The following is a 25,948-nucleotide window of genomic DNA, read 5'->3' as shown; positions in this document are numbered from 1 at the left end:
GCCCCACCTTGTTTCTGAGCCACTTTCCCTCGCCGGCGGTCATGATCGCCGTCAGCGTGGGAGCTCTTGCCGAGCCGGGTGTTGCGCCAGACGTTAATCATCGTAGCTGCGTTTCAGCCTCCCGACATCTTGTGTCGTGGCTGCAGCTGCTCTTTGACTGGACGCTGGGGAGACTGAGGCCTAGAGAGGTGAACTAACCACCCGGGGTCACACAGCTAACACATGGCAGAGGTGGAAGCAGAGCCCCAGTGTGTCTGATTCCAGAAGCCATGTTTTTCAACATCACGCCATCCTGCCGCCTACTCCGGCTTCTGAGTGACACCCCCTGTTATCTTACCCCTACAGAGAAAAATCCCAGCTTCAGTTAGTCCGTTAAGACTTTGAAATTGCCCGTGGCCATGTACCCTGCCTCCCTGAGGTATAAAGCAGCCCCCCCCCCCCGCCCCGCCTTCCTCAGCCCTAACCCTGACCTGACCCAGACCCAGACTGATGAGGGCTTGGCTGTGTCTTCTGCCCCAGGACCTCCACCACGGACGTATCCAGATGAAAACCCTCACCAACAAGTGGTACGAGGAGGTGCGCCAGGGCCCCTCTGGCTCTGAAGACGACGAGCAGGAGCTGCTGTGATGGAGCAGGGCGCCCCGTCGGGCCCCCCCCCCACGGCTCCCGGGACAGACACTCCGCGAAGGCCCCCGGTGCTGCTTGCATCGGGCGGCCTCCTCAGGGCAGATGGAGGCGGGGTGAAGCAAAGGCCACGGTCCTTTTAAACCCGGCGTCCCCGGCCCTCGGAGCCAGCCGTCTGCTTCGGAAACAGTCATCCCCCCAGGCCTCACTGAGCCGGACCTCTGCTCGCCGTGTTGCTTCTCAGCTCGCAGATCAGAGGGACCACGTGTCCAGGTAAATTCTCCTCTTCTGCACCCAGGGCGAGTAGTCCTCTGCCGAGCTGTGGCGCGTGAGGAGAGAAATGGCGCTGCGGAGCCCGGCCGTGACCGGGGCGGCCAGGGGAGCGCCGGCTCGCAGCTTCCGCCGTTCCCAGCCACGGCCTTCGTCCCGGGAGCGCCTGCTGAGGCCGGGATGGGTGTCTGTTCTAGCGGGGCGAGGAGCCAGCCGTTTCCCCTTGGTCATCGAGGTGCCTCCGGCCTCAGCAGCAGCAATTCTGACCTAAGCGCTGGGCTCCGAAATCTGGAAAATGTCACACTCCCCTCTGTGATGTTGCTTGCACTCCTTGAGAAAGAAAAACCGAGTGACAAACTTCATTACCTCTGATTGGGCCCTCGCGGGCCGTCTCCCTGTGTGGCAGGCAGTAGCTGCCCTTCTCTGGGAATATGGTGAATGTTCACGCCGGTACGGAGCAGGGGCACATGGGCCCTTCTCTAAAGCCCCATTGGAAGCTTGGGTTTTGGGGTGAGGAAGCCTAGTCTGTGGGGTCAGAGCGCCCTCTGGAGGGAGAGGCTAGCGTTACAGGGCTTATGCAGGCCGGCATCTGCTGTCTTCTAATTGAGCTTAAATTCATGCACTTTTACGAAGTAGTGAGAGCCTAGCAGTTACCTCCCTCACTCGGTGGACCTTATTGTCCATAGGCCCCATTTCCTGGGCTCCACACAGTCTGCCCACTGTTTACCTGCTACCACCTTCCTTCCCTCTCCCAGTTCTTTTCCATCTTGGGTCCCAGCTCGCCCAAGAACTGGAGCAGGGGCCAGAGCGGCAGCCCCCTGCGCTCCTCCCTGCTGCCCCCACCGGGGACTCGCCCCCGTGCACACCCCCTGCCCTGTCCCCGTGGTCCCGGCCCCTGGGCCGTCTAGCAGGGGGAGCCGCCCATCGTGTCCAGATGAAGCGGTCACTGACTTTCACATCCGCGCCTCACAGCTGCTAGCCTTCACCCATCTGTGGGCCGGTGGCAAATCCCCTATGTGGCTCAGGGTCCCTGCCTTGGGACTCGGCACCCTCTGGCATGGCTTGCTTCATCACGTGCGTTCCTTGGTTCTCTGTGGGGACACCGTGGGCCAGCACGGACCCTGGGCTGGCAGCACGTATGTTTCCATCTCTTCTGCCTCAGGCGGCAGGGCTCTGGACGTTAGCAAGGACTGAACTCTGCAGGTCTCTGCTGCCCAGACCCCTTCCCCTTTCCCGAAAGAGTGAGGCCTGTCAGGCTGGAAGCATATGGTTTCCTTTCTATGCGTGAAAAGTAAATCTGTACTTGATAGGGTTAAAATATGGCCACTTCTCTTTTTGTAATCTCCTACTTTAACCCCTTAATTTAAGCCAAACAGGAGCATTTTACTCCGCCTCATACCTTCACTGGAGGAGTAATGCCATCGTAATTCTGGCCTCCATCATGTCCTACTTGCTTTTAGGGGAAGAGTAAAAGAAGAGGTCAAAGAGGGAGGGGACCTTGTCCACCCTGGAGGGAGGTGGGCAGGGATCCCCGACTAGAGTGTTCTCTCATTCCCAAACCCATAAGTAATCTTTCTTCCTTGAAATTCAGGGTGTGATCTCAGAAGTGCAACTTGCATTGCAAACTCAATAGTTGACCAGAAAATTTAGTGGGGAGGGGGCTGTGAGTTCATAGATAATAGCAGTGAAAACAGGATCTCCTCGATTCAGACTGCCCCTGGTCACCAGGTCCCATCTGGCCTCCCGCTTTTAGCTGAGACCTGAAAACGACACTGAAGTAGAGAAGGGTCCCCGGGGTGGAAAGTCCCCAGGGCCTGGCTCAGCGGGCAGGGGGCACCTTTCCTGGCAGTTACCAGCACCAGCTTGGGTCTCCTGTGATGGGTCTTCTGCCCCCCGCTGGCTAAGGGAGGTTTGGCAGGCTGGAGAGCATTCCCACGAGGACAGGTGTGTGCCCTATGTAGGAGATGGGTTTTCCCATCCATATCATGGAGATGGGTTTTCCTGGGGGATTTTTAAAAGTGTCTTTGCCTGAGAATCAGAAATGTGCTGTTGGCTACCTTTAGCGTACCTAATAATTCTACTATTGGGGGCAGTAAATGCCTAGTCGATTAAAAAAAATATCCAGCATAACTCCAATTTCCCACAAATTTACTTCGTTCTGGGTCTAAGCCGTGGGACAGGGAAGCCACAGCACATAGACAAGGTCACACTTTAGGGTGAGGTGAAGGCTGTAAAGTCAGTGAGGGCCTCTGGGGAAGCTGGCCAGTCAGCTAGTTAGCCAGTGAACTAGAAGGTGCTTGCCTTGGGGAGCCATGTGGCAGCAAGCACCCCCCCCCCCCCACCAAAAGCGCCCCCCCCCCCCCACAGCAGGCCTAGCGATTTTGAACTCTTGAAATAAGTCACATGGCCTGTCGTTGTAGGACTCCTGGGAACAACCGTACCCCGAAGCTTGTGGTGTGGGTGTTACAGGGAAAGGAGGCGGCTTGCCCTAGGTCCCCCAGAGATCAAGTTTTGGGCTAGGCTAAGCCAGGGCCAGGCAGGAGGAAGGTGGCTCAGTTCCACAGTGTGGTGCTCACTGAGCCCAGCAGCAGAAGCACAAACCTCCCGCACCCAGGCCAGCTACCTCTCTTCACAGTGGAAATGCTGGCCAGGCCTTGGCTGGTGTAAGGCCAAGGGGCAGGGCCTGGCCCATAATGTCGGTGATCCCAGAGGACCCTAAGTCAGCCTAGGGGGGGTCCTGGTTTGCCTGCAGATTCCTTTGTGTGCCATGGAATGTGGAGAGATTCGTGAGTGGGGCTCCTCCTCCCCTCGGAACCTATGTCAGAGCTACAGACTTGGCCTCTGGCCTCGGGGGGTCTCGGTTCCACATTCCCACGGGGGCCCGCACATTTGGCAGAGTCCTCAGCGGGGTGGCCACAGCTGGGATCCCACTTCTGCTTTGGTGGGGAGGCTGAGGGTGGGGCAGGGTGGCGGCCAGCTTCTCCTCATCCGAGTTACAGATGTCAAAGGTTCAGGCCTTAGAACTGGTCCCTGATTCAAGTGCAAGGAGGAATCAGCATCAATGATCTGCCATTAATTAGGACTTTAAATGCAAAAAAGAGAGAGAGAGAGAAAAAAGGCACCCTGATCCTCCCCTATTCCCTCCAGAACACGTACCCCTGTTTCTCCTGCTGGTTGACGGTAGGAAACCAAATCTGAACCGTTCCCGAAACAGCAGCCAGAATCATTAAGAAGCTGCTGTATGTACCAGGAACTCCGTCTCCAAAGCCCTAGGCGATACGTCTGAAATGCAAACACCCCTGTGAGAGGAAAGCCTTAAACAGCCAAGTAGCCACCCTGCCTTCCATTTGGGTTCCTGCGATTTCTCACGCAGATGGAGTCAGACATTCAAGAGCTTCTGTTGCTGTTGGCCACGTGACAGAAGAAGGCTGCCTTTATGTTTCCCCTGGGCCGTCCCATCCCACTGCCCACCCCATTTTTTCACTTTCCCGCCCCAGCCAACGTGGTCCCGGAGGGAGAAAACGTACTTGGCCTCTCTCACCGGCGAGTCGGTCTCCCAGGCGGCTCTGCGCGGACGGACGGGCCCGACTGGGGGTGAGAGCACCGCGTGCCCTCAGGAGCAGCTGCAGGAGCCTGGGCCGCGTGACCGGACGGGGAACGTGCAGACGGTTGCTCAGGAGGGAAAGGTCACCCGTCACCTTCGCGAGCCTGTGCTCCCAGGAGCCTGGCAGCCACGTGGAAGAGCCACGTCAGCACGTTCTTGGCGCTCCCTTCTCGAAGCCCCGGCCCTGCTCTGAGGAGCCTTCCCGCTACCGGCCCGGGAAGGCTTGTCACTCGCTTCGGGGCTTTGAGGTTGGTGGCTCACCCGAGGCTTTAATGTTTTCTCCAGCCCAGCCTGTGCCAAGCTTGAGTTGTTCTCAAGGTTAATCAGAAGTTTGAATTCTTTTGAGTAACTTTCTTTGTAAAAACGAAGGAATGTTTACAGTGCTGCTTTTTTATTTGTTTTGAGACTTTGGCGAAGGTCAGGCTTATCCTTTGTCCTACCCCATGCCACGTAAGTCGTAAGAGGTATCTGTCAGGTCCTGGTTCCTGAGAAAGGATTTGCTGCTCCTGTCGATGAGATGGGATTGGGGGTGGGGGGGGGGGAGGTAGGTCAGAGATGGGGCGCCTGTAGCTGCTCTGCCGGAGCCCCTGCTTCACCTCACTGGACTCTTTAAAGAATTCAGAAGCGGATGGCAAACAGTAATGTCACTGGATACTTATTTAGAAATAAAAACGGACGCTGCTGAATCAGAGCCAGTTCCTGTGTTCGTGTTCAGGTGGCTTCGCAAATACATGGGACTCAGCTGTGTCACCACCTACCAAACTCGGGGGCCAGCAGCAGACGTGTCGCAGACCCGGGCCTGATTCCTGCCCCCAGCCCTTAGCGAGGAGCCCGGAGGCCTAGCCTCCCGCCGGCCCACGGCCGCTTCTCCCCGCGGGGGCGGGCTAGGGACCCATCCTCCCCAGGGCTCCCTGGGCTACCGGTCTCCTGGCGCCTGGGACAGCAGATCAGCCCCGACGGGCCTCTGCCGGGCGGTGAAACCAGGAACACGCGGGTCCGTCCTCCAGGTTCTCGATCCACACACACAGCTGGAGGAGGCTCTGTGGAAGGTGGTGGCATTAACCTGTGGGAAGCCTGGAGCTTCCGTTCGTTTTTACCCCCTCACCCTTCCAAAAGGCATCCAAAGCTGCTTATGGTAACAGGCGCAGACACAAAACACGTAATAGTGAAAGCAGGCAGGATGGCCTGTCCTGATCCCAGGCACTTCACCAGAGAGTGAAGAATGGTTTTTAACGTCTTCAAGTAGTTGAAGAAAAATTCACAAGAATATTTCATGACATGAAAATGATAGGAAATTCAAATTTCAATACCCATATAATAAAGCTTTGCATTTTTTAGTTAAAAATTCATAGGCTGGGAGATGCCTGGGAGGCTCAGTCGGTTGAGCATCCAACTTCGGCTCAGGTCATGACCTCGCAGTTCGTGGGTTCGAGCCCCGTGTCAGGCTCCATGCTGACAGCTCAGAGCCTGGAGCCTCCTTTGGATTCTGTGTCTCCCTCTCTCTGTGCCCCTTCCCCCCGCTTGCACTCTGTCTCTCTTTCTCGCTCAAAAATAAATAAGCATTAAAAAATTTTTTTTTCGGGGCGGCTGAGTGGCTCAGTCGGTTAAGCGTCCGACTTCGGCTCAGGTCACAATCTCACGGTCTGTGAGTTCGAGCCCCGCATCAGGCTCTGGGCTGATGGCTCAGAGCCTGGAGCCTGCTTCCGATTCTGTGTCTCCGTCTCTCTCTGCCCCTCCCCTGTTCATGCTCTGTCTCTCTCTGTCTCAAAAATAATAAAATAAACATTAAAAAAAAAAAAATTAAAAAAAAAATTTTTTTTCATGGGGGTGCCTGGGTGGCTCAGTTTAAGCGTCTGACTTCAGCTCAGGTCATACCTCGTAGTTAATGGGTTCGAGCCCCGCATTGGGCTCTGCTGACAGCTCGGAGCCTGGAGCCTGCTTCAGATTCTGTGCGTCCCTCTCTCTCTGCCTCTTTCCCACTCACACTCTGGCTCTCGTTCTTTCAAGAATAAGTCAACATATAAAAAAAAAATTCATGGAGGGGCACCTGGCTGGCTCAGTCAGTAGAGCATGCGACTCTGGATCTCAGGACCATGAGTTCAGGCCCCACGATGGGCATAAAATTCAGTTTTTTTAAAATTACGGAAATTTTTTCTCTCTTGTTACATAAGTACTGACGTTAACTTTTTTTTTTTTTTTTTTTTTTTTTTTTTGGCCTCTTGGCTTCCAAAGCTGAAAATATTCACTTCCCAGCCATTTACAGAAAAGCCTGCCCTAGAGAAATTCTTACACACTCTTGCCCCAGGAGACACCTGTAAGAATATTTGCAATAGCACGTGATTAGAAACAAGCTAAATGTTTCTCTCCAGGATAAGCTGTGGCAGTCACGCAAGGTATTCTGTGCAGCGGTGAGAAAGGATGGATGAACAAGTGAAACTTGCATGAACATATCAGCACAGATAAATCTCAGAGCAGCGAGAGGAGGGGACAGCAAGCTGCTGGCGAGCACGTATAAAACCACGCGAAACGACGTGACATGAGGTGCTTAAGGATGTGGACAAGTGTGGTGAAAGTGTAAAGGCTGGGAAGGTTGACACTGGGAGCAGGGGCTCATCTGGGGCAGGGAAGGGAAGGTACAGAACTGCATTTGAACCGCATTCCCCCCACTCCAGCTTCACCTATCTCTGATGTCTCGTTTACTAATGGAACCATGGGCAGCCAGGAGTGAACCCTACCTGTGAAGTTGCAAACCAGAGCCTCTGTCATGCCCCACTCAGTAGAGGGGAGGGGTGTGTAACTGAGACTCGCTCCCAGGGGCCACCCCACACCATGACTCCCTCCTCTCGGTCAACAGTAGGTCTCGTCATAGGTGGCGAAATTAAAATCCGTGATGGCTTTCCTGGAGTCCCTGAGAACCAGGATTCCTAGCATGGGAAAAACAGACTGATGAGGTTAAGTAAAGATCCTATAGTCCTGAATTTTAATTTAAAGTAGAAGTGTGATCTTATGACATATTTTGTTCTGGAAAGAACGTCAACTCTGCTCATAAAAAAGACCAAGAAGCAATGACTAGCCCAGTGGCAGTGAGCATCCCTAGCTCTCAGACCGTGGTCTCCAAATGTCACTTCACAGTGACAGGACCCCTCTCTGGAGAAACGTGATTCCAGGACCTGGGGAGGAAATGTACAAGATGAACTTGGAGCACCCTGTCCTACCAGAGAGTGGAGGCAATCAAAGGTTCCAGGGTCAAGTCAAAAGGATTCAGGAAGGACTGGAAGAGGTCCCTCCTGGCCAAACACAGGAATCTGAGCACCAATAACAATAATGTATAGGACTGAAATATTTAAAACATACTGAAATCAGTGAGTTCATACTTTAAAAAAATCAGTCGCTGTTGGGGGATTCTAAGGCATCAGCTCATTAAGTAAAAATAAGGCAAAGAGGGGCACTTGGCTGGCCCATGACTTGACTTTTGATCTCAGGGTCATCACTTCAAGCTCCACGCTGGGACTTAAGCTTACTAAAAAAATGGTAATAATTGGGGCGCCTGTGTGGCTCAGTCGGTTGAGCATCCGACTTCGGCTCAGGTCATGATCTCGTGGTCCGTGGGTTTGAGCCCCGCGTCGGGCTGTGTGCTGACAGCTCAGAGCCTGGAGCCTGTTTCAGATTCTGTGTCTCCCTCTTCCTCTGACCCTCCCCTGTTCATGCTGTCTCTCTTTCTGTCTCAAGAATAAATAAATGTTAAAAAAAAAAAATGGTAATAAAGGCAAATAATTAAGCGTTGATCTCGCTTAAACTAGACTACTGGTAGTCAAATACTAGCTGAAAGAAGTTTCATTTTCTTTTCAAAAAAATAATTATAAATTTACAGGAAGTTGCAAAACAATAATACTAAAAGGTCCCAGTACCCTGCACCCAGTTTCCTCAGTGGTGACATCTTGCACAACTACAGAAAGTATCACAACGAGAAAACTAACATTGGTACAAGCCACACATCTTGTTCAAATTGTACCAGTTTTACATGCACTGGTGTGAGAGTGTGTATTTAGTTCTATCCAATTTGATCACATATGTAGATTCACACCACCACAGGGAAGTTTCTTTTTATAGAAGTATCCCAGTTGCCAAACAAAGAAGGAATACTAGCATTGGAATATCTACGTGTTGCAACTTCCAATGAAATGACCGGTCTAAGGACTAAACAGTCCTAATGGCTGCTACTCTCCCAAAAGGAGAGAATCCAACATCATGTGCCTCCTGATGAAAGAATACAACATCCCCAAAACTCAAACCAAATCTGAGCAAACCTCAAAAGTCAACTACCATGAGATATGCCACATTAATAGAATGGAAGACAAAAAAAGTCACCTCAGTCGATGCAGAGAAAAAGCATTTAACAAAATTCAAAACACTTTCATGATAAAAATACTCCACAAAGTAGGAATAGTAAGAAATGACCTCAACATAATAAAGGCTACATATGAAAACCTATGTGTCTGGGTCGCCTGGGTGGTTCAGTCGGTTCAGCATCCGACTTTAGCTCAGGTCATGATCTCACAGTTTGTGAGTTCGAGCCCTGATTCGGGCTCTGTGCTGACTGCTCAGAGTCTGGAGCCTGCTTCAGGTTCTGTGTCTCCCTTTCTCTCTGCCCCTCCCCTGCTCCCATTCTCTCTCTCTCTCTCTCTCTCTCTCTCTCTCTCTCAAATATAAACATTAAAAAATTGTTTTAATTAAAAAAAAAGAAAACCTATGTGTCCCAGTGAACATCATACCCAATGGTAAAAGACAGAAAGCTTTTCCTCTAATATCAGGAACAAGACAAGGATGCCTACTCTTGCCACTTGAGTTCAACACAGTACTGGCAGTCAGCCAGAGCAATTAGGTAAGAAAAAGAAATAAAAGGCATCCCAATTGGAAAGAAACAAAATTGCATCTATTCTCAGATAACAAGATCTTATATGTAGAAAACCCTAAAGATTTCACACACACACACACACACACACACACACACACACACACACACACGAAACCTGTTAGAATAAATGAATTCAACCAAGTTGCAGGATACAAAACTAGCACATAAAAAAAAAAAAAAATCAGTTGCCTTCTATACATACACAATGAGAAATCTGAAAATGAAATTATAAAAACAATCCCATTCACAGTAGCATCAAAAAGAATAAAATCATTAGGAATAAACTCAAGCAAGGAAGTGAAAGATTTGTACCCTGAAAACTATAAAACATTACTGGAAGGAATTAAAGAACACACAAATAAATGGAAAGATATTTTGTGTTCATGGGTTGGAAGACTTCATATTATAACAGTGTCCATACTACCCAAAGCAATCTACTGGTTCCATGCAATCAATCCCTGTCAAAATCCCAATGGCATTTTTGCAGAACTAGAAAAAAATGGTCCTAAAATTTATACTGGATCTTGGGAATGCAAGCTGGTGCAGCCACTCTGGAAAACAGTGTGGAGGTTCTCAAAAAACTAAAAATAGAACTACCCTACGACCCAGCAATTGCACTACTAGGCATTTATCCAAGGGATACAGGGGTGCTGTTTCGAAAGGAAACATGCACCCCAATGTTTATAGCAGCACTTTCAGCAATAACCAAATTATGGAAAGAGCACAAATGGCCATCGATGGATGAATGGATAAAGATGTATACACACACACACACACACACACATACACAATGGAGTATTACTCAGCAGTAAAAAAGAATGAAATCTTTTGCAACTACATGGATGGAACTAGAGGGTATTATGCTAAGTGAAATTAGAGAAAGACAAATATCCTATGACTTCACTCATACGAGGACTTTAAGACACAGAACAGATGAACATAAGGGAAGGGAAGCAAAAATAATATAAAAACGGAGGGGAACAAAACATGAGACTCTTAAATATGGAGAACAAACAGAGGGTTACTGGAGGGGTTGTGGGAGGGGGGATGGGCTAAATGGGTGAGGGGCACTAAGGAATCTACTCCTGAAATCATTGTTGCACTAGATGCTAACTAACTTGGATGTAAATTTTAAAAAATAATAAAATTTAAAAAGAAAAAGCTGGTCGGGGAGGGGAACTCCTCCTCTTCCCTGAGAAATTGCTTTTCACAACTTGTCACAGGCTTGTCACAGTATGACCACAGAGCTGATATGAAGATGTTGGAAGAAAATGAAATATTACTTATCTGTATTGTGAGCTGGAGAAGAAAGTAGAGAGTGGGGCCATCATGCACCAACCAGATCGTCCGTGATTCTCCCAGAGTAGCAGCTGGGTCAGGGACCACTGGCCTTCTTGGACTTTCAGACCATAGGTCAGGGAACATTTTCTATAAAGGGACTGATAATAAATATTTCCAGCTTTGAGGGCCACACAACTGTTCAACTCTGCTGCTGTAACCTGAAAGCAGCCACAGATAAGAGCATGGCTAGGTTCCAACAAAGCTTTATTTATGGACATTGAAACTTGAACTTCATGTAATTTCCACGTGTCATGAAATATTGTTCTTCTTTTGCTTTTTTTCCCACAATTTAAAAAGGCAAAAAAAAAAATTTATACTGGATCTCAAGGGGGTACCCTGAATAGTTGAAACAGTCTTCCTGATTTCAAAACATATTATATACAAAGCTACAGTAATCAAAATACTGTAGTACTGGGGGGCGCCTGGGTGGCTCAGTTCGGTTAAGTGTCCGACCTCGGCTCAGGTCATGATCTCATGGTTCGTGAGTTCAAGACCCGCATCGGGCTCCGTGCTGACAGCTCGGAGCCTGGATCCTGCTTCGGATTCTGTGTCTCCTTCTCTCTCTGCCCCTCCCCCGTTCCCACTCTGTCTCTGTCTCTCAAAAATAAATAAACACTGAAAAAAATTAAAAAAAAAAAAAACAACTGTAGTACTGGCATAAAGATAGACTTAAAGACCAATGGAACAGAATAGAGCCCAATAAACCCTCGCATATATGATCAAATGAGCTTCAACAAGGGTACCAAGAACATACAATAGGGCAAGGACAGTCTCAACAGATGGTGGTGGGGAAACTGGAGATCCAAACGCAAAAGACTGAAGTTAGACCTTACCTTACGCCACATATGAAACTTAACTCCAAATGGATTAAAGGCCTAAATGTAAGATCTAAAACTATAAAACTCCTAGAAGAAAACGCAGCGAAAAGTTTCGTGACAGTGAATCTGGCAACGATTTCCTGGATGTGACACCAAAAGCACGGGTAACAGAAGCAAAAGTACACGAATGGGACCACAGCCAACGAAGACTGCGCTTCGAAGGGAAGCCGCCTCTGCCGCTCAGGCACCCTGGCCCACACCCCTCGCCCCGGCACCTGCCTCGGCCTCGGTAAGGGGCTCCCCACAGTCAGCTGAAGGCTGCCCCAGAGAGTCCTAAACGCGACTGTCCAGACCCTGGACTTCTCAGAAACAAGGCGTTCTCCTATGAGGGAATTTCAGTTTCTCTTTCCTTCTCGGCACAAGTCCAGGGAAGGGACCCGTCGGATGCCCTTTCTCTGCGGCTCAGGCAGCCTAGCCCACGCCCACGTGCTCACCTGCTTCAGCGCCTGGCTCCGCCTACTCAGGCCTTTTCAGGCCCAGTGGAGATTCCAATTTCCACTTGCCTTTTCACTTTACATACATCAGCTGGGATTGCCCAGCGAGCCTGGCTAAAAGCGGAGCCATGCGGCCGGGGAAGCAGTCGAGATCGGGCCATGGCTCCAGCTTGGGTTGTGGTGCTGGTGACCGTGGGGCTGGGCTTGACCAGCGCGGGCCCTGTCCCCACTTCCAGGCCCCCCCCAACCAGGAGGGGCTGCCACGTGGGCAAGTTCCCACCTCTGTCGCCGAGGGAGCTAGAAGCCTTCAAGAAGGCCAGGGACGCCTTAGAAGAGTCACTCCCGCCGAAGAACTGGAGCTGTGGCTCTCGCCTCTTCCCCAGGACCAGGGACCTGACTCGACTGCAGGCCTGGGAGCGCCCTGCGGCCTTGGAGGCTGAACTAGACTTGACGCTGAAGGTCCTGGGGAACGTGACTGACTCACCCCTGGGCGTCGTCCTGGACCAGCCCCTTCGTGTGCTGCGCCACATCCACTCCGAGCTCCAGGCCTGTGTCCGGGCTCAGCCCACGGCGGGACCCAGACCCCGCGGCCGCCTGCACCACTGGCTGCACCGGCTCCAGAGGGCCCCAGAGGAGTCCCAGGGGTGCCTCGAGGCCTCCGTCACGTTCAACCTCTTCCGCCTCCTCACACGGGACCTGAAGTGTGTCACCAGTGGAGACCTGTGCGTCTGAAAACCTGGACCCGACCCCAGCCCGTCCGGGACCCAGACCTTCTGTATGCACCAGGCCTCATCCTTCCTTAAGTTATTTCCTTTCAATCCCTTATTTATGGACCTGCAGCCCCGCTCCATAGCCATAGGAGATGTTTATTTTTCTACTTTTGTGCAATGTACAGCAAATAAACAGTAAGGAAGAGAGAAAAAAAAGAGCCAACTGCTCCGGAGATGGAGAGAACAGAGGAACACGTTAAACAACAGTGGGAGCTGCAGTCGGCAAAGTGCAGACTCTAGCGAACTCTAAAGGACTAAAAATCCAGCTTGACAAAAACATTTCAAGGAAAAAAAAAGAGAAAGATAGGGTCCCTATACTCTACACGAACAGCTTTGAGGGTAACGGTGATTTAAAGGTCTATCCACGAAATGCAATGTGGAGACCTTATTTGAGCCCTGATACAAACTGTTTTTAAAATATGAATTTAGGGGCACCTGGGTGGCTCAGTCGGTCGAGCGTCCAACTTCGGCTCAGGTCATGATCTTGCGGTTCGTTGAGTTCGAGCCCCGCGTCGGGCTCTGTGCTGACAGCTCGGAGCCTGGAGCCTGCTTCGGATTCTGGGTCTCCCTCTCTCTGCCCCTTCCCCGCTCATGCTCTGTCTCTCTCTGTCTCTCAAAGATGAATAAACGTTAAAAAACAATTTTTTTAATATGAATTTATACAACTGGACATCGGAACATTGACTGCCTATCTATCGCTATTAAAGAATTATAAAAATTTAGATGTGATAATGGTATGGTGTTTTAAAAGTCCCTTGTCTTTTAGAGACACATACTGAAATATTCCACTGAAGCAGATGTCTGGAATTTCCTTCAAAGGAATTTAGGAGGGAAGTGGACGGACAGGTAAAAAGGAAACCAGGTTGGCCACAAGTCGGTAGCTGTTAAATCATGGAAGCTGGGTTCATTTGTACCTCTTTTGTAAATAAGATGGCTTCTTAAATGAGAATATGGGCCGGGGGAGGGGGGTGGCATTTAAGCAAGATAATGGCTCATTCCTCTCTCACATAAAAACTCTGGAGGTAGGCAGGGCAGGCTGGCTATGATGGCGGCTTCTTAAGCATCAGGGACCCAGCCGCTCCCAACCGCCCCTCCCTCATCACTTGGCTTCCGCCTCAGAGTCTCCCTGGGCCGCTCCATTCCAGCCAGGAAGGAGGCTCGGGTGGGAAGAAGAAAAGATCCTTCAAAGACATGTCTGAGAAGCCACACGAACCACTTCTCCGTCCCACTGCCCAGACACGGCCACATGACCACGCCTGGCTGCAGGAGCGGCTGGGGAAGGCAGTCTTTACTCTGGATGGCCATGTGTCTAAAAATCAGGGCTTCTATTACCAAAGGAGAAAGGGTGAGAGGAGACGGGGGTTCAACTCAAAGTGTCTGCCACAGCTCTTCTCTCTCTCTCTCTCTCTGAGACTGGTAATCGGGCGGGCGGGGTGCCACAGATCGGTGCTCAAAGCGGGCAGCAGAGCTACTGGGCAGCTGGCGGGCACGATGATGTTAAACATGCTTGTCGTTTACATACACAGATTAAGCAATCGGCTCTGAAGCCACCACTCTGCTCCGGGTGCAGCAGCGAGTGTCTGGCTTCCTCGGCTCTCCCAGGCTAGGTGCGCATCTCTAGGAAGCCGCTCTTCCTGGCGGTGCCATTTCCTGGGCTGCAGCTAAAACCCAACCCAGCTCTTGGGCCTCGGTCTGGCCCGAGGCCTGGATTATTTGTTCACCGGCGCACGAAATGGAGAAACCTGCTATTCTCTGACTGCTGAGATGCCTTGTAGGGGCCAACCCAGCAGTGGTCACCATCATGCAGAGACCCTGCTGCTACCAAAAGCCAGGATGTCCCAGGGCGCCTGGGTGGCTCAGTCGGTTAAGTGTCCAACTTCGTCTCAGGTCATGATCTCACGGTTCGTGGGTTTGAGCCCCGCGTCGGGCTCAGTGCTGACAGCTCAGAGCCTGGAACCTGCTTTGGATTCTGTGTCTCCCCCTCTCTCTGCCCCTCCCCCCCCTCAAAAATAAATAAACATTAAAAAAAAGTTTTTAAAAGCCAGGATGTCCCAAATCACAGCTGCTCTTATGCCACCCTCAAGATTTTTGCCACGTATCTTGCAAACCCTCCTTTTGAAAAACACTTACGTTGATTTTTTAAAGTGATCTCTTGTCATTGCTATAGATGGAAAAGCAGTACGGCCTGCTCCAGACAGAAGGTAACGGAACACCTAGCTAAGACTCTGCCTAAGGCTCCGAGCCTAACGCCTGCTTCCTCTTTGGTAAAGACAAGCTAGCGTTAAATGGACTTTCTCCTTAAGGCATTTAAACGGATTGAAAGAAAAACGTAATTAATTTTTTTCATAATGTCCTTCAATGTTATTTAATGCCTGTCAGTCACCACCAACAATCATTTCTCCTGGAGTATGTAGTCCCACTCCTAAGAAACATGGCTCAACTTTGCACACCTCAGTTTCCCCACCTTACAGGTGGGGATCGTAACACTACCTAGTTTACAGGATGACGGAGACTATTCTGTGGAATCACGCATGTGAAGGGTCAGCATGCAAAGTACCCGGCTCACAGAGTAAGCACTCGAAAGCGGGGCTCTCATCAAGTTATCAGTTTTGTGGAAGAGAAAATGAGAGTCCTGTCATCAGAGGATACAGCTTGAGCAAAACAAACAAACAATCCAAGCAGCCCAAACCTCAAAAGCAGCAGGGAGGGAGGGACATAAAACTCCAAACACTTTGTTTAATAATGGAAGACACTTTATTATTTTTTTGAGTCATCTCTCAACATTTCAACTCTTGATAGAAAGCAATCGCAAAACATCTGTCTTTTTAAATTAGCATGTATTTACCCATCTCAATCACAGCAACCTCATACAGTAAGGTACACGCCAAGGACACGGTCAGAGATCTCCTATTCCAGTCTATAAACACGGTATCTCCATGATGACACGTGTGCCGGACTTTCTCTCCCAGGACGAGGTGGGCACTCCTGCTCCTGCCCACCGTAGAAGCTACCTGGCCTCACAGTCGCTTAAAAGTTCCTGTAGTGCTGGAGCGATCTGGGAACGGAAAACTAGAAAACTAGAGCTCTCAGGAGTAAAACAGGCATCGACACTTCTGAAACGTGGGAAGGAAGAACATCAAAGATGATGACCCCAGAACGGGCTGGTCTCAGTAATAAAGGTGTTGAAACTCAGCTGTATATACACATTGAGTATCTACATGTGCTGTACTAGATATATAAAAAAGAGCCACAGAAGATTTGGAAAACCTTAAAATCACTCCACTGCATTGGAAGAACATCAGCAAATTCACAGTGGCCTCAGGATTCAGCCAGAGCTCAATGTGTTCGAGAGCCGAACACCTCCTTTCTACCAGAAAACCCACTGCACGTAAATTCCTATATTCTGTACATCACAAACACGTATGGCTAAAATATGTTAGTTCACAAGGAAGCGGTTTTTAGTTTCAAACTCTTGCCCCACTCCTGCTCTGCACCCCAAAAGCAACATCGAGGGGTCATTCACATGAGGAGTTTAAAGGGCCTTCAGGTTTGGAAGCGCTTAGGCTCAGCTGAGCATCTCAGGAGACGTCCGTCTGATGGGCACACGCTGACTCGGGCCCACTTTTAGTGCAAAAAGATCACCGACGTGGCAGAGGAGTCCTGGAAAGAGGCGAAGAAGGCTGAGATGGAGGGGCGGGGAGATCCCAAATGACGTTCCTGCTCAAACGAGACTCAAGAAGTTCGGAGTGCAGGTTCACACGCAGCAAATGGCAAAGACCAGGCTGTAGGTCCGCAGGGTGAGGTTCCTGAAGGGTCACTAGGGTATCACAGTCCGCAGGTGCACAGAACTCCCGGCCCGCACTAGCCCCCTAAGTGTATGCTGGAGGTAGGTATATAGAGATTTATTGGAGGGAAGACAGTGGCTCGCCACCAATTCTGGGACATCGTCTGTTCCTCCTCTGCCCCCACACTCTCTGCTCTACCCTTGGGCTGTGGTGTGTGTAGGACACAACACGGAAGGGGAGGAGACCCTCCCTTGGAAGACTAAAGAACCCAGGCCATTTGTATAAATAGCTACATGATCAATGTTTTAACCACTGTGAAACACACGGCAAGTTGAATATTTATTTAAAAATAAATCTCAAAAATATCTATTTACAGTACAGTAAGAGGGGCATGTGCAAACAACAGAAAGGGGGAGAAGTCCATCCTGCCGTGGAAGGTCCACGCTTCAGTGCGTCGGAGCAAAGTGCACAAACGCCACGGGCTGAACTGAGCTGTGGTGGCAACAGGATGCCGTTCGGTGAATACCGGACTCAGTCCACCTTTGAAACCCACACGGGTGGAAGTCAGGGGCGGGGAGTCCAGGAGGGGATCCTTGTGTCCGGGAAGGGGGTGGCCAAGGGATGAGCCACTGGAAGAGGCCCGGTGTGGCAGGAGGGCTCATTTCACAAGCCAACAGGCCTCTAGCTCGGCGCTCCAGGTGGGCGTTTGGAGGGGACCTGGAGGGCCCTTCCCAGTCCAAGTTGGCTTTGCAGTGGGAGGGGTGGGGGTGGCAAGAGTCTCCGAGACAGAAATCTTCTTCAAAAACAAACAATGGAATAGGGAGTGGAGAGATTAGCAAAAATGAATGTGAACGGAAGTGCCACCCTCTCCCTTGTCAGGTGACAAAGCAGCCATCAAAGGAAATACCTGGGTCGCCAGGTGAACGCGCACGTGGTGCGGGCGACCCCACGATCCCCTGACACCTACACGGTCAAAGGCAGGCCTCTGCTTCCGAGATCAATGCGTGAACACTTCTTCCCTGGGGGAACCCAGAAAGTCGGTGGTGTAGCCCTTGGAGCAGGGGGGGTGCAAGGTCGAGTCTATCTGTACACGAGATGGGAGAGCTGGGTGGACTTGTAGTTCAGCTGGTTGTTGGGCATGAACTTGTGCAGCTCACTCTTTTTGCAGCAGGGGTCATAATGGTAGGCGCCGAGGCAGGTGTCGCAGGAGACTTTTGAACACTGGGTGCAGGTGTTGGCCGCACCCGGGCGGTTACAGAAGCCACAGCGGGAGGTGGCTGCGGCCGAGGGCTTGGGTTTCGGGTGGAGGTGCGGCAGCCGGTCGAGGCCCTGAGTCTGGCCCGCGTACTTGTCCCGCAGAGACGCCCCGTGGGCCAGGCTGTCGTGGGCAGAGGCCTTGCCGGGGAAGGCGCCGGGCCTGGGGGCCGGGGGACCGGCAAGCAGGCCGTCGCAGCGCTGGCAGAGGGAGGAGCTGCAGGACAGACCGCAGTTTTGGCACTTGGACAGGGCGGACTCTTTGGCAGGGGGCGAGCGCTTGTGGTAGGGGGCGTGGGCATCATTTCTGAGCAGCCACACGTCCGGCCGCAGGGCGTCCTGCCTCCGGGACGCGGCCCTCGGCTCCGAGTCCGTGTACAGATCCACGTCATCCTGAGCGGAGAAGTACGTGCCACGCAGCGGGCCCAGACCGTTGTTCGGCGAGGGGGGGCGGCAGGTCGTCCGGGCTTCCGTGCGCGGAGCCGGACACGGCCAGGAGCGAGGGGGACGGGCGGACGATCTCGTCCTTGAGGCCATCGCCCACGTCTGCGGCCACCGGCTCCTTCCGCAGGCTCAGCGAGGCCTTCAGGGGCGGCTTCCGGCTCTCCCAGTAGCTGTCATAGGCGTCCACCGACCTCGAGGGCTTGGTCACCCGTGGCTTGTAGTAGTCCTTGGCCGCCCGCTCGCTGGCTGACTTCTGCAGCGCCACGCGGGCCATGGAGGCCGTCAGGTGCTCCCGGCCCTCAGCCCGGCGCCGCAGGGCCTCCGAGCAGCCCCGCACGTCCTCCGCGCTGCTCTTGCGCTCGCTCACCACGTCCAGCTCGGAGTAGCCCTTGTCCTTGACTTGTGAGTGGATTTCCAGCATCTGCTCACACTCCACCTTGGCCAGAAAGAGCTCAAAGGAGACCATCTTCACCTGGAGGGTCTCCACAAGCTCTTTGAGTTTGTACGCAGTCCCTAACTCGGGCACGTAGCCCATGTAATGCAGGATGGCTCGGATGTCCTCTTCCAGCAACGACGACTTGACGTAATAAACGAAGGGGCCCGTGTAGGTCTAGGAGAAGGAAGTGGGCAGAAAAAGAGAGGCGGGATTTGCTCTCTGAGGCACACGTGGTCTGAGCACACCCGTGTGTGAGCAGGGGGAGGAGAGAGGAGGGAAAGATCTCAGCAGTGCCCCCCCCTCCTCCCCGCCCTGTAGCAGACAGAGGCCAGCTGGGCACACGGGGCGAGGGGAGCTGCACGGGCACCGCCTGGAGCGGGAGGGCACAAAGCCACCAGCTCCCTGTTCAGGCTTCCGCGGCTCTGCACCATTTGAGGAAACAGGGCAAAGGTGGTGAAGAGAGGGGATCAGAGCCGAGGCGGAAGCCCAATGAGCAGGAAGAATATTCCTTTCTGGATTTCTGCGGAGTTCTGAAGAACAAAAGCCTGGCTTTGTGGCAACTCTCCTGAGCCATCGCTGCCTTCGGAACGATTCAGAATTCTCTCGCTCTCTTAAATCCATCCTCCACTCTCCTGTCTGTTCCCACTTAGTGCGAACCGCCTCTCAGGGGACCCCGGCGTCTGCAGCAGCCTCCTAACTGGTCTCACCGCCCCACTGGTCTCCTTCCCATACAACAGAATGCTTTCCAAATGTAAACCCGATCCGGGTCTGCCTTGCCTCTCGGCCTACTTAGGGCAAATTCAAGCCCTTTGCCCTGGGCTTCGAGGCCCTGCGTCACCAGGGTGCTGCCTGCCTTTCCAACTTCACAGCTTCAGACGGGAGTTGCCACGGGCAGGGACTCAGTAAAGAGAGGACACTGGTCAGACCGGCAAGGTGGGGAACAGAAGGGGGTACTTCTAGTTGTTGGACCAAAGGCGGTGGGCAAGATACCCGGACGGGTCTGCAGGCAGAGGAGGGATGTAACTGGCACAAGCCCTCTCAGGTCGGACTGGGAGGGGCAAGAAGGGAGACCGGTGTGCATGGCCCTTCCCCAGACCTTACCTTGATGCTTCTGAATTCCTTCTTCCACGGGTAGAGGAAGAGGTTGACACCGACCGTTTCCAGCACACTGAAGGCGCAGGCCAAAGCCCGCAGGCTGGAGGAGCTCAGCGAGCGCAGGGAGCTCTCCACCACCTCATAGAACTGGATCAGCCGGAATCGATAAAAGGGATCCACCTTGTGCAGGCTGAGCAGGGTCGAGGCTGCGACCCGCAGGTACTCATCGTTGCCAGGCCGCTGCTTGCTGGGGGTGGCATCCACTTTGCCCTCGTGGAACTGCACGTACTTCCGAAATAAATCATCCTTGTATTTTGTATCCATTGAACTGGGCTTCCCCATCCGATCCAGGGACGGGGGGGCTACCTTATCTCCTCCATGGCTTCTGGGTTCGAGGCAGTGACATCGCCAAAAGCACTGACATGCTGCCCACCTGGACTAGGGGCATGCGCTGGAAGGGGAAGAACAAGAAGCACATCATTCCTCGAACGGGTCCACGTACCAGCTTGTGGCTGCCGAGGCAAAACGCAAGTCAGAACTGGCCTGAGCTACAACTGGGCACCACCAGCCCCGGGCCCCTCTCTGCGCATCCATGCAGCACATTTAACTGAACACGTACTATGTTGCAAAGCTGTGGTAGAAACAAGACAGGTAGGTCCTTGACTTTGCTGAACTCATAAATGAAGAATGTGATTAGGAGCACCCAACCTGGTTTTGGAGGGAGGAGGAGAAAGTTTAAAAAATCCCCCCCACCCCCTGGAACCAGGGCGTATTATGCTAAGTGAAATAAGTCAGAGAAAGACAAATATCCTATGATTTCACTCATATGTGGAATTTAAGAACCAAAACAGATGAACACAGGGGAAGGGAAGGAAAAATAAAAACAGGGAGGCAAACCATAAAAGACTCTTCAATACAGAGAACAAACTGAGGGTTGCTGGAGAGGAGGTGGGTGGGGGGATGGGCTAAATGGGGGATGGGCATTAAGGAGGGCACTTGTTGGGACGAGCACTGGGTGTCATGTGTAAGTGAGGAATCACTAACTGGGTTCTACTCCTACACTGTATGTTAACTAACTTGAATTTAAATAAATAAATAGGTATCTCCCTACCCCCACCCCAGGCAATGAAGGTTAGACTTGAAGGATGAGGAGTTTGCCAGGCCAAGAGTGGGAGGGGAATGTAACATCAGAGGCGTCCCTAGGGAGGAAGGCCCTGAGCTAATGCTGCCAGGCACTCACTCATGCACACTAATGCCCTTCGTCTTCTTAAACCACCCTAGGAGACACGGGCACTACTACTCTGATCCCCGTTTTACAGGTGCAAAAGCCAAGGCAGAGAAATGTAAAGAACGTGCCCAAAGTTACAGAACCACGAAGAGGCAGGGCTGAGATGAGAGCCCTGGCAGCTGGGCTCCAAGGTCGACGCCCTTACCCACCACTCCCTGCTTTCCTGAGGCAGGAAGGAGCTTGGCGAACACAAAGAAGGCCAGGATGGCTGAAGCGGCCAGGGGGAGGGGAGTGACCAGAGATGAAGCCGCAGGCACCAGCAGGGCAGGATCCTGTGCCTTGAGGCTCAGAGAGCAGAGCGTGTGAAGAACTGTGTATTTTATTCCAAGAGGCATGTGAAGCCCCAGAAGAGCTCAAAGCAAGGCAGGGAGGGCCGTGATCACATCTGCAACTTTAAAGGAAGATCACACTGGCTGATGCCCCCTGGAGGATCTCCGACAGCCTGATACCTTAGGAAAGGTTTACAGTTCTCCAATACCTATAGCTTATTCCCCTATACTTAGGAGAGGTTTACAGTTCCAATGGACAGGACAGAACATTCTGAATTGGGGCACACCAAATTAGTACTTTTTTTTTTTAATTTATTTATTTTAAGAGAGAAAAAATGAGTGCACATGGGCACGAGGCGGGGGGGGGGGGGGGGGGCGGTTAGAGAATCCCAAGCATGCTCTGACTCGAGGCTTGAATTCATGAACCGTAAGCTCATGACCTGAGCCAAAATCAAGTTAACTGACTCAACTGCTGGGCCACTCAGGCGCCCGAATCTGAACACTTGCTGTCTGCGGGGCCACTGGTTAGAACACACACAGAGTAACCAGCATGGTCGGTGCCACAATGCTGGGAGCAAACCTGCATTCATCGAGGGTACTGCCGGGGCCACAGGAGGCAGCACAGCACAGATCTGATCTATGAACAGATCCAGAAGCCTGACTGCCTAAGTGTGAATCCTCGGTCTGCTTCTCTGGGCCAGTCAGATAAACTGCTCAGCCTCTCTGGGCTTGTTTTCTCATCTGACAGTGGGGGTTGATCATAGTACCTAGAGTTCAGAGTCGGTGTAAGGATGATGATCAGGATATAAAGGTCTTCAGAGAGGGCTGGCTCGAAATACGCCCTTGAAAAACATGAACAGCTATTCCTGGTATCTGAAGGTGCTATACCCCTGCCAAAATGCCAGGCGTTTTCTTTTATTTTTTTTCTTGAGAGAGAGACAGAGCAAAAGCAGGGGAGGGGCAGAGAGAAGGAGACACAGAATCTGAAGCAGGCTCCAGGTTCTGAGCTGTCAACACAGGGCCTGACACAGGGCTCGAACTCGTGAACAGTGAGATCATGACCTGAGCCAAAGTCGGACACCTAAGCGACTGAGCCACCCAGGCACCCCTAAAATGCCAAGCATTTTCAAGAAGGTAAGGTGAGCGTGGGCAAATATCTCCAGCCAGGTGGGGGATGTGCATTTTCACAGTCACCCATCCTGACCACAAGCTCCACGGGTGCAAGGACCCTGACTGAATTACTCAGTAAGGTAACTAAGCACAGAACCAGAGGCGGGCAGGGTACGTGCTTCAGAAACACCTGCTAGCTAAGTGGAGGGGGCTCCTGCTGGCTGTGGAGACCACATGGGACTGAGAAGGAAGCTACAGTGAGAAGGGACAGGCCCAGCAGTCCTTCAGATCTGAGTTCAGCTCAGGAAGTGCTAAGGGCCCACAAACCTGGCAACGATCATGACGTCAATAAAATCATCCACTCTCAATGAGCCACTCACCTGGCTTCTTCACAGTTTTGGGGAGACTCCAAGGATCTTAACCAGGAAGTGAGGGGTGAGAGGTGCAGGAGAAGTGGGGACAGAGAGGCCACTTTCTCCCAACCACTGCCCTCCCAAGGGAGCCCCGTGCTTCAACACATACACCCAAGGAGCACAGGAGGCACATGAAAATCCATTAGGGTAAAATTCTACCTCCTGACCAAGGCCAAAGGCTTCTCACGGTCTACCCCTGCTCATCTCTCATAGCTGTCCTCCCCTTCCAAGTTCCACCCACACAAACCTTTCTGTTGTTCCTCAAACACGCAAAGCTCACTTCTGCCTCAGGACCTTTGCCCGCGTCGTTCCTTCTGCATGTTCTTCCCGATTCTTCCCGTAGCTGGCTCACATTCGTTTTTCGGGCCTCAGCTCCAATGTCACCCCTCAGAGGCCTTGCTGACAACCCCAGCTCAGGGACTCCCACTTTCCTAGTCCCTCATTACCCCATTATCCTGGGGTAATCACCAGCTGAAAGCGTCGTTATTCATTTACTAACTTCCCCTCTTGGTACCCCCACCGTAACCCAGCATGCTTCACAAAGGCAAGGACCACATCTGTTTCATTCACCACAGTGCCTGGAACACAGCTTCGCACACAGTAGGTGTTTGATAAAACAGGAGAAATGAATGAGGCGTTCGTGATGCCATGCCTTCAGCTTCTCATTGAGCTCTCCCAAGATTCCAGGGAGGTCAGCTCCATGACAGGACATGCTGTTAAGCAGCCAGAGCTACTGGACCCAAGATTCCAAGCCTGACCTTTTGAGGCACCCGTGTTCCTCCCATACCTCCAGGACTCCTGGGCTCAACAAGTATTTATGCAGCACCTGTCTCATGCCAGGCCCTCGGATGGGTGCAGTGGGGGGATAATCGGGGGGGAGGGAGCTGCAGTTGGGAAGCCACAGCCCTGCCCTCGATCCTACTTACAAGAGGTCACTATCAATGTATGTATCGCAAGCCGAGAGAAGACATCACTGTCCTTACCAGTAAAAACCGGTATGTATTTCCTATTTTGTATCTACAAGAGAAACTTCCATCCTGCCTTTGGTCCCAGGGACTATTTTTTGGTACGTCTGAGAAAAATGTAAACAAAGGGACATGAAGCCTCCTAAACGCGGCTGTGATTTTTCTCTGACGAAGTCAGCGCTGAGCCTATATAGAGGCTGATTTTTTTTTTTTTTTTTTTTTTTTTTTTAACAAAGTCAGCCACTCTCAAGCTCACATCACAGTCCACACCCGTGTTTGTTGCTGGCACACAATAAACAAGGAAAAGGGATCCAAAAAGCCCAATCGGTGTTGGTGTTCCAAATCCTCAAGTCAAGGATGGGAAACCCATCTATGATGAATCTTGAGTCAACCTAGGTAGGTGAGGAAAAAGGTGAAAGAAAATGAACGCTAAGAGGTAATTAAAGAAAGGGAGACGGGAACGAATCGTCACCGAGGTCCTGGGTCTTCTGCATCATCCCATTTAATCCTCATACCAGCTCTAGGAGGAAGCCAAAGGTCAGCCACGAAACAACCAGCCCAACAGAGCTCCCAAGGGTCCGAGCTGGAATTTGAACTTGGGTTGGCAGGCCCTGAGGCCTGGGTTTTTTCCCCGTTTCCCCCACTCATTTATTGCTACAATCTACCATTCACTAAGGGATCAGTACATGAGGGCCCTCTGCTGAGTGCTCAATGAAAATCAGTGAAAGCCACAGGACAGCCCCAAGGTTAAAGAGGAAACTGAGGCTCAGCGAGGCCAAATCACTTGTCCTGAATCACAGGGAAGGAAGAAGTAGAATCTGAGGTCCGCACCAAGGTCCGATGCCCAAACCCTGACTCAAGCTCTATGCTGCTTCTGGGCTGCACCTGCCGGACAGCTCTATTTGAAAGGGCTAGGCTAAGTTAGAACATCCCATGGCAGGGCAAGCAGACTTGAGTTCTAAAAATTGCTATAGTAGCAAAATTCCCATCTTCCCACGCCGAAGGGGGCTGGAAGAGCTGCAAATCTCTTTAAGATGTAAGCTCAAGGGCCAAGGGAAGAGGCTGGCCAGAGACCGGCCAGTGGTAAAGCAGCTGACATCATCCCTCCTGAATACATTTTCTGAGAATACAGGCTGCATTGTAGCTGGTCATAGCTGGTGTCTTTTCTGAGCATAGAGCCAGCAATTTATTCCCAGCACTCTGCAAGAACAACAAAAAAACACGCTCTCTGCAAAAACAGCGTGGTTACAGGAGACTAGACAGCGCAATGACAGAAGCCGTTAATTTCTCCAAGCAACCCAAGGATTGGAGCGCCATGACGTGCCAGTCTGGTGGGGGGGGGGGGGGGAGCGGGAAATGGCACTGTGAACATCCCTAACAGCGTCAGGCGGGTGCCCAGAGCCAAGAGGCCTGGTCAGCACTCCCTGCACCCACAATCTGGACTCCCTTGGAAAAGCAACTCAATGAAGAGAGAAGATGTTACATATACACTCAGGGAGGTGGTGGTTTTTTCATGACGATGATAATTTTTTTAATGGTTATTTTCTTTTTTTTTTAATAATGTCAAAGGAAAGCTGTATCTGTTTCAAACCCCACCGAAAGGAACTGAAATGATTTGGGGTAGCAAAGCATTAGCTTGGCTTTACCTTAGCTGGCCCATTCAAGCAGAAACATCCCCCAAGCAGCATCTGAAGGAGCCCCCTCCCTGCACAGACATAGGCTATTTAGGACGCATCATTGCCCCAGTCCACAGGTTTACAGATCTCTGGTCTAGCTTCAGCCAGCTCAGAGTTCCCTCGGCCTCCAAACAGCAGCAAAAGGAGAGCAAGCCATTCAACCTCTTCCACCTCCGTACCCCACTCTTTTGCACTCATTCCAAACCCGAGGTTCCTGAGACACATCCAAGGCACCTTGCACTGTCTGTGAAACACCAGAGGGCCCCCATACCCCAATCAGATTCCAGAGAGATTCAGAGAGAGGTCTTGCAAACCTCTGAAAATAACACCAGCTATAACCTGCTGAAAACGGGCTTCCCTACTGGCAGCTGCCTCTC

General features: G+C 51.7%; 3 protein-coding genes across 6 annotated transcripts in view; 2 read left to right on the top strand and 1 right to left on the bottom strand.

Moving 5' to 3' along the window:
* The window catches only part of SLC9A8 (solute carrier family 9 member A8), a 68,836-nt gene extending 64,771 nt beyond the window's left edge, over positions 1-4,065 (top strand). For all 4 annotated transcript variants that reach the window (XM_019458179.2, XM_053890153.1, XM_053890152.1 and 1 more), the window contains one exon: positions 520-4,065. In XM_019458179.2, the coding sequence (XP_019313724.1) occupies positions 520-627 (108 nt within the window). In that variant the 3' untranslated portion in view covers positions 628-4,065. The remainder of the gene's footprint in view (positions 1-519) is intronic.
* Positions 4,066-10,890: 6,825 nt separating this feature from the next.
* Positions 10,891-13,098, top strand: LOC109272295 (interferon lambda-1-like). Its single transcript, XM_053890151.1, has one exon. The coding sequence runs from the start codon at positions 12,226-12,228 to the stop codon at positions 12,796-12,798; it is 573 nt and encodes a 190-aa protein (XP_053746126.1). The 5' UTR covers positions 10,891-12,225; the 3' UTR covers positions 12,799-13,098.
* A 3,849-nt stretch (positions 13,099-16,947) lies between these two features.
* SPATA2 (spermatogenesis associated 2) lies at positions 16,948-20,325 on the bottom strand. The gene is given in 3 exon segments (XM_019458176.2): positions 16,948-18,325; positions 18,327-18,929; positions 19,857-20,325. Coding segments are annotated over 3 exon segments (1,563 nt in total). The 5' UTR covers positions 20,193-20,325; the 3' UTR covers positions 16,948-17,701.
* Between the last annotated feature and the right edge of the window lie 5,623 nt (positions 20,326-25,948).

This window comes from Panthera pardus, unplaced genomic scaffold, assembly GCF_024362965.1.
Source record: "Panthera pardus isolate Hobbes unplaced genomic scaffold, ASM2436296v1 HiC_scaffold_25, whole genome shotgun sequence".
Classification (NCBI taxonomy): domain Eukaryota; kingdom Metazoa; phylum Chordata; class Mammalia; order Carnivora; family Felidae; genus Panthera; species Panthera pardus.
The sequence above is the reverse complement of the archived record's forward strand: the minus strand, read 5'-3'. Positions and strand labels throughout refer to the sequence as shown.